This window comes from Mauremys mutica, chromosome 8 (genome assembly GCF_020497125.1).
Source record: "Mauremys mutica isolate MM-2020 ecotype Southern chromosome 8, ASM2049712v1, whole genome shotgun sequence".
NCBI classification, from domain to species: Eukaryota; Metazoa; Chordata; order Testudines; family Geoemydidae; genus Mauremys; species Mauremys mutica.
The window spans coordinates 10,054,435-10,065,621 of NC_059079.1; the positions used below are offsets into that span (position 1 = coordinate 10,054,435).

Sequence of the window (11,187 nt, forward strand, 5' to 3'; positions counted from 1 at the left end):
AATTTTTCTTCCTCCTCCTTGTAACAACCTTTTACATACTTGAAAACTATTATGTCCCCTCTCAGTCTTCTCTTTTCCAGACTAAACAAACCCAAATTTTTCAATCTTCCCTCATAGGTCATATTTTCTAGACCTTTAATCATTTTTGTCCCTCTTCTCTGGAGTCTCTCCAATTTGTCCACATCCTTCCTGAAATGTGGCACCCAGAACTGGACACAATACTACCTCTAGTTGAGGCCTAATCAGCGTGGAAGAATTACTCCTTGTGTCTTGCTTACAACACTCCTGCTAATCTATCCCAGAAGATGTTCACTTTTTTCCCCCCAACAGTGTTACACTCTTGACTCATATTTAGCTTGTGGTCCACTATGACCCCCAGATCCCTTTTCAGAGTACTCCTTCCTAGGCAGTCATTTCCCATTTTGTATGTGTGCAACTGGTTGTTCCTTCCTAAATGGAGTACTTTGCATTTGTCCTTATTGAATTTCATCCAATTTACTTCAGACCATTTCTCCAGTTTGTCCAGATAATCTTGAATTTTAATCCTATCCTCCAAAGCACTTGCAACCCTTCCCATCTTGGTATCGTCCACAAACGTTATAAGTGAACTCTATGCCGTTATCTAAATCATTGATGAAGATACTGAACAGAACAGAACCGATCTCTGTGGGACCTCACTTGTTATGCCCTTCCAGCATGACTGCGAACCATTGATAACTACGCTCTGGAAACGGTTTTCCCAACCAGTTATGCACCCACCTTATAGTAGCTCCATCTAGTTTGCATTTCTCTAGTTTGTTTATGAGAAGGTCATGCGAGACAGTATCAAAAGCTTTACTAAAGTCAAGATATACTATGTCTACCGCTTCCCCCCTGTCAAAGAAAGCTATCAGGTTGGTTTGACACTATTTGTTTTTGACAAAACCATGCTGGCTGTTACTTATCACTGTATTATCTTCTAGATGTTTGCAAATTGATTGCTTAATTATTTGCTCCATTATCTTTCTGGGTACAAAGGTAATTGCTAATGGCTCAGATATCTCCTCAGTCAGATCCTTGAGTATTCCAGGATGCATTTTATCAGGCCCTGGTGATTTGAAGACATCTAATTTGTCTGGGCAATTTTTAACTTGTTCTTTCCCTATTTTAGTCTCTTCTGATTCTGCCTCATTTTCACTGGCATTCACTATGTTAGACGTCCAGTCACCACCAACCTTCTTGGTGCTGTTTGCTCCAAACCTCTCCCCCTTAGATTCACTCCATATGTGCCCCTCTTATCCTCTGCCCCCCCTCAGTTCCCTTCAGTGTCCTTTCTCCCTACATTTTACTTTCCATTTAACTTATCCCTTCCTAGCTATACCTACTTGAAAACATTAAATGGTGAAACTAACATGATGCTTGCTGCCATCATCTTGGTCACGCTGCTTGTGTGTTCTACCCCACTCCCCCATCGTTTCTCTGTCTTGTCTATTTACATGAGACCCTCTTTAGCGCAGGGACCATCTCCTGTTCTCTGTTTGTGCAGTGCCAAGCACAATGGGGCCCCAGTCTTGGTTGGGCCTTAGCCACTACCATAATGAACACGATTAATAACAAATTAAACACATTTAAAACTTGGAAAACCAGAAATTACAAGTACAAGCAAATTTTACTCAGCCCTCTTTAAGCGATGCCCCAACATGCCAACACCACACATACTAACAATTTACCCTTACAGATGCTACAACGTATGTTGCTGAAAACTTCACAGGGTGGCAGAAAATGAGGGGTAACGTTTTACAGAATAGGGACTCTGTAAATGTTCAGTAGGTGACTGAGGGCAGCTCATTCTAATAGCCTGCGCTGTTTTTAAATGCATTTCCCAGCTAAACTGAAACACCGCTTTACTCAACTTACCATTTCTTAACATTAGAAAAGTTACAAGAGACAGTATTGGAACATTTCAAGCTGAACAATTGCTCCCAATTTCCTTTGATTCTGCACTTCATAATAACTTCCTCTAGAAATCTTACCTGCTAATGAGAATCCTTATATTCTTGACTGTAATTACTCACAATTCCAGCATGTAAAAGCAAACCTAGGGTTTTCTCCCTTCCTCTCTTAATGGGAAAGTTGTTTAATGTGCTAACTCTTGGCAAGGAGTTATTTGGACAGGCAATTCTTACAAAAAACCTGAGATCTAGAATCACACTATTTCAATTCATCAGAGTTTGGATAGGATCACACAGCATGCAGAAAGGTACTTTGCAAAAAAAAATCTCTAAAAGTTCAAACAAATCTATTAGCCAGCCTATTGTACTGAAATAGTATCCTATAAAGTTATATAAAAATGGTGACATTTAAAAATTCAGAACTTATATCTCTCATCATAATGATCAAACTGGCTCTGTTTTCCACTTCTGCTAAAAATGCTGTTTTTATTATCTAGAGAGTTTAGTCCACTTACTGAGAATAATCACCTGTAAGTTAGTTCAGGGTCTGGCAATGCAATGACACTGTCTGCACAACCATTCTAATTTGATGTGCTAGAGAAAGGCGCTGGATTGATAGACCTCAAGATTAAGTCCCAATTAGCTACAGGACAGTTACTAAACCGGCACTGATAGCACAGTGTCACTGACACCACTATCAGTGCACCTCAAACCTAACTGACTATCTCTCATGGTGAAAGAGTAGTTTGGTGTACATTGCTATTCAGTCCTGGGCCTTTCTGCAGACTCACATCCAAGAGCCAATTACTGCCAGTAGTAATGGAGCTAATTTCATGTGGACAACTGAGTTAAACCTACTGAACACAAACATATTTAACACAAAGCTCTGTACATCCATCAAATGGCAGCTGTGTCAGGTCATTACTGCCTTGGTCAGATTCACAAGTGATTTAGATGTGAAAGTTTTCATATAATCCATTACTAATCCTATGAGACAGCTAGTCCTTCACACTAAATATTTACGAAGTATTGAATTTAAGAGCTTTGGTATCTACTTACCAACTTTCCCAAAAGGATCATCCTTGAAAGGATCACCTGTTTAAAAAAAATTTAAAAAGGAAAAAGCACTGAAATCTTTTAGCAAAAACATTCTTTCAACTGAGGATCACTTCGTTGCAGATTCCTACCAAGCTATAAAGGATTCTGCAACCCTTGCTTGTCGGCGTATTACCACTGACTTCAGTGGGACTACAACAGCTGGCATTAAAAACAACATTTGCCAACAAATAACTGTTACCACTATTTCCTAGCATAAGTATAATCAAAGTGGTGATCTCCACGATAACTCTGTGGTAATGGCTAGTAAATGCTTAGATACAACAATATTTGCTACATATATGCTTCGAATACAAAATCATAGCAGTAACATCTTTGGAAAATCTTGAGTTTTTATAATAGGACTAGTGCAGTCCAACTAATGTGAAAGTTACTACTCCCTGGAGTTAGATTTAAGAACATAAGAATGGCCGTACTGGGTCAGACCAAAGGTCCATCTAGCCCAGTATCCTGTCTACCAACAGTGGCCAACGCCAGGTGCCCCAGAGGGAATGAATCTAACAGGTAATGATTAAGTGATCTCTCTCTTGCCATCCATCTCCACCCTCTGACAAACAGAGGCTAGGGACACCATTCCTTACCCATCCTGGCTAATAGCCATTAATGGACTTAACCTCCATGAATTTATCCAGTTCTCTTTTAAATGCTGTTATAGTCCTGGCCTTCACAACCTCCTCAGTTAAGGAGTTCCACAAGTTGACTGTGCGCTGTGTGAAGAAGAACTTCCTTTTATTTGTTTTAAATCTGCTGCCTATTAATTTCATTTGGTGACCCCTAGTTCTTGTATTATGGGAATAAGTAAATAACTTTTTGTTATCCACTTTCTCCACATCACTCATAATTTTATATACCTCTATCATATCCCCCCCTAGTCTCCTCTTCTCCAAGCTGAAAAGTCCTAGCCTCTTTAATCTCTCCTCATACGGGACCCTCTCCAAACCCCTAATCATTTTAGTTGCCCTTCTCTGAACCTTTTCTAGTGCCAGTATATCTTTTTTAAGATGAGGCGACCACATCTGTACGCAGTATTCAAGATGTGGGCGTACCATCGATTTATATAAGGGCAAATAATATATTCTCTGTCTTATTCTCTATCCCCTTTTTAATGATTCCTAACATCCTGTTTGCTTTTTTGACCACCTCTGCACACTGCGTGGACATCTTCAGAGAACTATCCATGATGACTCCAAGATTTTTTTCATGATTTTTTGTAGCTAAATTAGCCACCATCATATTGTATGTATAGTTGGGGTTATTTTTTCCAATGTGCATTACTTTACATTTATCCACATTATATTTCATTTGCCATTTTGTTGCCTAATCACTTAGTTTTGCGAGATCTTTTTGAAGTTCTTCACAGTCTGCTTTAGTCTTAACTATCTTGAGCAGTTTAGTATCATCTGCAAACTTTGCCACCTCACTTTTTACCCCTTTCTCCAGATCATTTATGTATAAGTTGAATAGGATTTACAGGACTAGGCCCAAAGTTTCCATAAAATAGAGCAGACTGAATCTGCCCTCCTCTTTAATTCAGAAAGAAAGCCTCTGGAGAACAGGTATCAGCATAAACTTCTCTCTGGGAGGAAGCAGAAGAGGTGTAGATGAAGGAGCAGTTGCCATGGCTACTGCAAAAGCAAACCTCTCCTTTCACATTCAGTTTTTGAGACACCAATGGCTACCCTCTTCTGGTGCTTGGACTAAAACCCTCACAATGCACCGGTAGATTTCGGAGACCCCACCACAACTGCAGTCAATGGAAAACCATTCTTCTACTATAAAACTCAATTCTGGTCCAAATACACATTAGTTTTTAAGACACATCAATACAACTAACCCTCTTTCAGGAAATTCATGCTAACAGAAAAATCTACTTACTGCCAACAAAGGGGTCAGACTGGAAGAAGTCTAAATTGGCTTCTGTAACTTGATCAGGCAGAGGATGATATTCTGTAGCAAATGGATCTTCCTAGGGGGAAAAGTATGAAATGTTTTAGGTAGAAAGTTAGATAAAACATTTGCCATTTGAAGTTTAGAGAAATAAGGATACTAAAAGTTAAAAGACCAACTACAATTCTACTTAATTCAGTGATGGACAGCTAAAAAGTCAGTCAACAGAAATCTTCAGTATACCAGATGACATGAAAAAAAAGTTTTCCATACATTCATACCCAAAATTAAGAGCAACTGTAGAAATCAAAGTGATGACAATAAGTGTTTTATGGTCACGTGGTGACTCAGTGATTGGAAGTGAACATAATCCATCTCATACAATGTAAAGATTTCTTGCTATATTCTGTTTTTAAAACTGTACAAACCCACTTTTTTGTCAACAGTTGCAGTCAGGGTCTCTTTCTCTTCTCCAATAGCAGCATTTGTTGTTTCAGGGCTATTCCTTACCTATTATAACAAACAAGAACACTGACATTCACATATGATAAGATTCTACCCTCTACAATATGAAAGGGTTTCTGTATCAGAGATGGAATATGCTTCAACAAAAGACTATGCCAATTGTAAAACACACCTATTAAAAAGGAACAGATCTACAGAATATTGATTTTCCATATGGCAAATTGACACAAAAACATACTGTAGCCTATTCAAATATCTAAAAAGAGAATACATACCTTATGGGCCAAGAGCATCTTTATATTTTGTAACATTATGAAATGCTTAGAGAACTCTGAAAATGCAGTGAAAGCCAAGAACCCAAGAAAAAAGGCAGTTCAGCAAGCAGAGCAGCTTTAGAGCATGGCTACACTTGCAGCTGTAGAGCGCTTTGAGTTAAACCAGCCTTCGTAGAGCCCAGTAGGAAAAGTGCTGCAATCTGTCCACACTGACAGCTTCAAGCGCACTGGCGTGGCCACATTTGCGGCACTTACAGTGGCATTGGGAGTGGTGCATTATGGGCAGCTATCCCAGTATGCAAGTGACTGCAACGTGCTTTTAAAATGGGAGGAGTAGGGTGGAGTGTGACAGGGAGTGTGTTGTGTAGGGAGAGAGAGTGGGTTTTTGGGGGGCTGAGAGCATGTCAGCATACTGTCTTGTAAGTTCAGGCAGCAGCAGACCTCTCTCTCCCCCCAGCCTCTCTCTCTCTCTCTCATACACACAGCATTCCCAGTAACGGCTTGCATGCTGGCTGTCAGAAACGGGGCTTTGAAAGGGCATTTCCGCATTCCTATATGAGTTCAAAACAATGACGGGAGTGGCCACTTTATTTAAGGAGATTATGGGACATTTCCGGAGGTAGATCAGAGTGTAGTAACGCAACACCTCATTCACACTGATGCTGGGGCGCTTCAGCGGAGGCACAGCAAACGTTATTCCTCTCGCCGAGGCGGAGTACCAGCAGCGTTGTAGCCGCGGAGTCAGAGTGATCTACGTGCCTTGCCAGTGTGGATGGGGAGTGAGCTAGTGCGCCCGGGGCTCCTTTACTGCACACTAACTCGCAAGTGTAGCCAAGCCCTTAGATTTCAGTACTATTTCTCATTCTGTCCATGCTACCTAAGTTGTAGAAGATTGTTCTCCTTTTGCACACAGGGAATATCAATTCAGATCACTAAATTTATGAGAGACTTGTTTTGGTGACAATTGTGTATTGCACAAAATAAACGTATTACATAGTCACTTGTCATCCAAATGAAAATTGCCTGAGCTCATGATCCTCATCTTCCAACAAAATGAAATATGATCTTTGATAAAATGACTGATTTGTTGTGCCTTTTTAAAAAAAAAAACTTCAGCTTTACTACATTCCTAACTCATTCAGATGTCACTACTGTACTATATAATAACTAAGAAGGCAATCAAAACTCTTTACTCACTGGAGACTCATGGTTTATTTGTTCAGCTTCTGCTGAACTCTCCCTTTCAGCATTCTCATTAAGGTTAGCAGCTTCACTGCTGCTGTTGCTAAGGCTAGAATGATCTGCAGTTCCATTAACAAGTAGGTTGTGTGGGTGAGAGTGCCAGTTAAATTGGTTATTTTCCAATTCTTTCAGCTCAAACAGTTTTGTTTCCATCTGCAAAGAGAAAGCATAAATACATATACTAGTATAGCAGCAGGAGAAAATAGTGCATACTTTTCTGCTTAAACATGAGAGATAGAGAATGCAGTATGTACCTGAAATTACTGTTTTCTGAAAGTGAAGAACAACAGAGCCATACTCTTGGGTTTCAGCCTCAGGTGTGAGGTTCAGAACATGATTAGCACAAAAAAAATGTAGAAGAGGAGAAGCCATGTGGTCTAAGAACAGAACTAGATGCTATGAACTCAGATGAATCCCACTTCTAACAAGAACTTAGTCTATAGAGTTGGGTAAATCATAACCTCTCTCACACTGTTTCCCCACCTGGAAAACGCCACCCTACCTCATAGGTGTATTGTGAGGAGCAATTAACATTCATACAGTACTTTGAAGATATGCAGCAGTATTACCAGAGTCACAGATCCCATTATCCATGAGCACCATTAAGCTGCATTAGTCCCCAACTGTTTTTTTGTTTTTAACAAAGTTAAGACAAAATTGCAAAGGCAACATCTAGCAGAATTCCCACTTTAAAGGAACAAAAAATACACATTAATCATTTTCTCCAAAGGTGAGTTAATAGACATTTGTAAAGACCAAAAATCTCACGGGATGTCACCATAAGGAGATCTATATTCACGTCTACCTACTATCTATCTGTACCAATTGTTACTGTAGCATCATAGCACCTCACAGTCTAAAGCATTTATCTGCACAACCACCCTGTAAGGTAGGGAAGTATTATTCCATTTTACAGATGGGAACTGAGGCACCCAGGCTAAGTCATTTGTCCAAGGTCACAGAGGAATCCTGCGGAGGAGTAGGAAATTCAACCAGCATCTTCTGAGTCCCAGGCTAGTACCCTAACCATTAGACAATCCTGCCATAGCCACCAATGTACTTTCTGTACATTATTTGTAAGCGGGGATAGAGGGGGAAATCAGGAAGACCAAAAGAAAATATGAATTCAAAAATCTGTTTTAAAAAAAAAAGAAAGAAGATTGCTACTTATGGCAAGAAAAATACAATTAACCACTCAAAAATAAATGTGAGGAACAGATACTGTCTTAAGCGCCTCTTTGCTAATGGAAGAAAAGGAATAAAGCAGAGGAGACAAAGACATGCTCTCTCAACCTGGGTTCACATACCCTGTGATGCAACAATGCTTCTAAACTGCATGCCTATGGCTGAAATAAAGGAGTGTGGATATACTGTACATTATCTCTAAAGGAAAAGATACATTTTTATTACAGTATATCCTTGTTCAGAAGCTGAATATTTTTGGTTAAAAAGTGACTCAAAGAGCGGGGGTCGGCTTATAAACAGATCTACACCAAAATTTGAAGATTTTAAACTCTATGGAATTGAATATTTAATACATTGTCGTTTTGTTTACTTGGAGTGTCTGCAGGCATGGAGCCCCTCAGCTCCCTGTGGCCGCAGTTCACCGTTCCCAGCCAATGGGAGCTGCAGGAAGTGGCATGGGGACAGCAAACTGTGGCCACAGGGAGCTGAGAGGCTCCATGCCTGCAGACGCTCCAGGTAAAAAAAAACGTCCCAATGCGCCAGCGGCTTACCCTGATGGCTGGGAGCCAAAGTTTGCCAACCCCTGAAATACAGGGTCGGCTTATGAAAGGGTCATATAGTTTTTGCTATTTTTAGCAAACCGTCTTGGGGGGTTCGGCTTATAAACAAACGGGCTAATGAACAAGTATAGACGGTAATTCACATGAAGTGAGGCTTAACACCAAAAATAAAAATGCAAGTGTACAATAACGACATAGCGATGATGGCTCTAAAACTCCCAACATTAAATTTCCAGGTTAAAAGCTAAATTAAGATTTTTTAGGTTCAGAGCTAAAAAACCAGACTTACCCATGGAATTCAAAATAAAAAATATCTGGTTTGTATATTAGCAGAAGTAGCTGTGCCGTAACCAAGCAGGGAGAAGGACCCTGACCATAGTGCTCTCTAGCATGAAAACCAAAGCCATATTAACAGTGGCCTCTAGAGGTGCACTTCATCTTTCCAGTCAAATGAGAAGTATCCTGCTAAAAACTGGTAAGGCATTCAGAGAGAGAGAAAAACAGCAAAAAACAAGGATGCATATTAGCTACACTGATGTCCAGGAGTAGCACAGGGAAACGGAGTCAACCACTAGCAAAAATAAAGTTGAGTGTGGGTGTGGGGGGAAAGCAGAGAAATAAAAGGGGTTTCAGATCTACAGTATAACCAGAGGGGCACTAATTCAACACAGTGATTGCAAATGGAAGCTACAATGCTCTTTTAAACAGCATACAGAATAAATAGTGTACATATGGAGTACGTGTGTGCATGGTGGCTAGTGCACCAGTTTTTTACCTCTGGATAACTAGTCTCAAACACAAATGAAAATACATTTGATGGTTCTCAATTTAATCTCATTTACGCAATCATAGAAGTATATGACTAGAAAGGACCTCAAGTTCAGTGCCCTGCACTCAAGGCAGGATTAACTATTATCATTCTAGACCATCCTTGACAGGTTTTTGTCTAACCTGCTCTTAATCTCCAATGACAATGCTCCAAATCACAAAACCAACATAAACCTTTGAAGGTTCCACTCAAAATGTGTCAATGACCAGAATAGCAAAGGCTGTCCAGGGTCAGGGCTGGAGTACAAAGCCTAGATAGCAGCACTGACTTGAGCTAAGTATAGTACAGGCAGCTGCTAGTTCCTCACTTTCAAGAAATTTTCTTATAAAATTATGATTTTATTAAGTAAAATGTACATTGTAATATAAATGAGGCTCCTGTATCATCCAAAACATAAGCTCATTGACCTTGGAGAATTTAATAATAGAAATACCATAGCTCGCATAGCATCATCTTATAATTAATATCAGACTCCAGTAATATTAACCAGTTAGCAGGAAACAAAATTTGTATAAGGAAGCAAAAGAAAAATGAGCAAAGAAAAGTAAAGGAACCCCCCCTCCTCCCCAAAGGGGTGTTTTCTTAGGATATATTAACATTTGTTGATACTTTTCCACAATGCCTTACTGAATCGATTTCCTGTTGTGTATCCTGCAGATGCTGCTGAAGAGGTCCCAGCTGTGCTTTCCCTGACTCTACGCATTGCTCTAGCTCAGCAGTTTCTTGCTGCAGGCGACTTAGCTCCTCTTGAGCTTTGGTCAGTTCCTCCTCATATGTTGAGATCTTAGATTCCTGATTCATTACTTCAGCCTTCAGTGAGGCAATCTGCAGAATGAAGGAACACTTCATTAATTAAAACCAGATCCAATTGAAATATGATGTGTTTATCAGAAACTACTTTCAAATACCAAAAAATAATCAGGAAAAATCCCAGCTGCAATTATTGTATTTTCCCACTGGAGATTTAAGGCCATATTGATGCTAAGATTAACCAGTGGTAGCCAAAAGTGGGTTTAAATATCATCATGGCTAACAGGGTTTTAGCATGGATTCCTTGACAAACATGGACAGATTTTTATATTGATAACACTGTCAGGATGCTATGCCTAGAGGGGATAGTTTAGATTCTTGCTATAGATTATCTGGAGTTGATAGCCTATAATACAGTTTACAGAAAAAGCATCTGTCTACATTGCTCAGTGAAAGTGTCAGAATGCTGCTAGCTACAACTGTAGTTAACACAAGGATAGTCAGCATGTTTTCAACCCTAGCATAGGCAGGACCTATATGTAACAGGGAATCACTGAACTGAAAGATGTTTTTCCCCCCACTTATTGTTCCTCACCCAGCCCAAAGTATCTCACTGTTTTCTCCTACTCGAGCTATGCTCCTCTCCCAATCACAGTCACTCATTAAAAGGGCAATTTTCTTCCAGTGGAGGGCTGGAGTAGACATCCATCAATAACGGTCTCAACTGAAAAGATATAAACTAACAGAACATACCAAATGGGCCTCTTCAGCACATTTTTGCCTAATATCATTAAGTTGCTCCTCTAACTTGGCTTTTTGCTCATCGAGGCCATTAAGGATTTCCTGTGCTTCCTGTTTCTGAGCTTGCAGCTTCTGTAGATTACTGCTCTCCCTCTTCACTTCACATTGAAGATCCTGCAGAGAAACATTTTTGTCAGTTTCTTTTT

At 39.8% G+C, this 11,187-nt stretch overlaps 1 protein-coding gene across 3 annotated transcripts in view; it reads right to left on the reverse strand.

Annotated features, from left to right (window-relative positions):
- Window positions 1-11,187, reverse strand: part of EPS15 (epidermal growth factor receptor pathway substrate 15) — a 99,558-nt gene that overhangs the window by 20,784 nt on the left and 67,587 nt on the right. For all 3 annotated transcript variants that reach the window (XM_045027454.1, XM_045027456.1, XM_045027455.1), the window contains exons 14-19: window positions 10,994-11,155; window positions 10,118-10,315; window positions 6,872-7,069; window positions 5,367-5,444; window positions 4,923-5,013; window positions 2,991-3,026 (exon numbers count right to left, since the gene is read on the reverse strand). In XM_045027454.1, coding sequence (XP_044883389.1) covers window positions 2,991-3,026; window positions 4,923-5,013; window positions 5,367-5,444; window positions 6,872-7,069; window positions 10,118-10,315; window positions 10,994-11,155 — 763 coding nt within the window. The remainder of the gene's footprint in view (window positions 1-2,990; window positions 3,027-4,922; window positions 5,014-5,366; window positions 5,445-6,871; window positions 7,070-10,117; window positions 10,316-10,993; window positions 11,156-11,187) is intronic.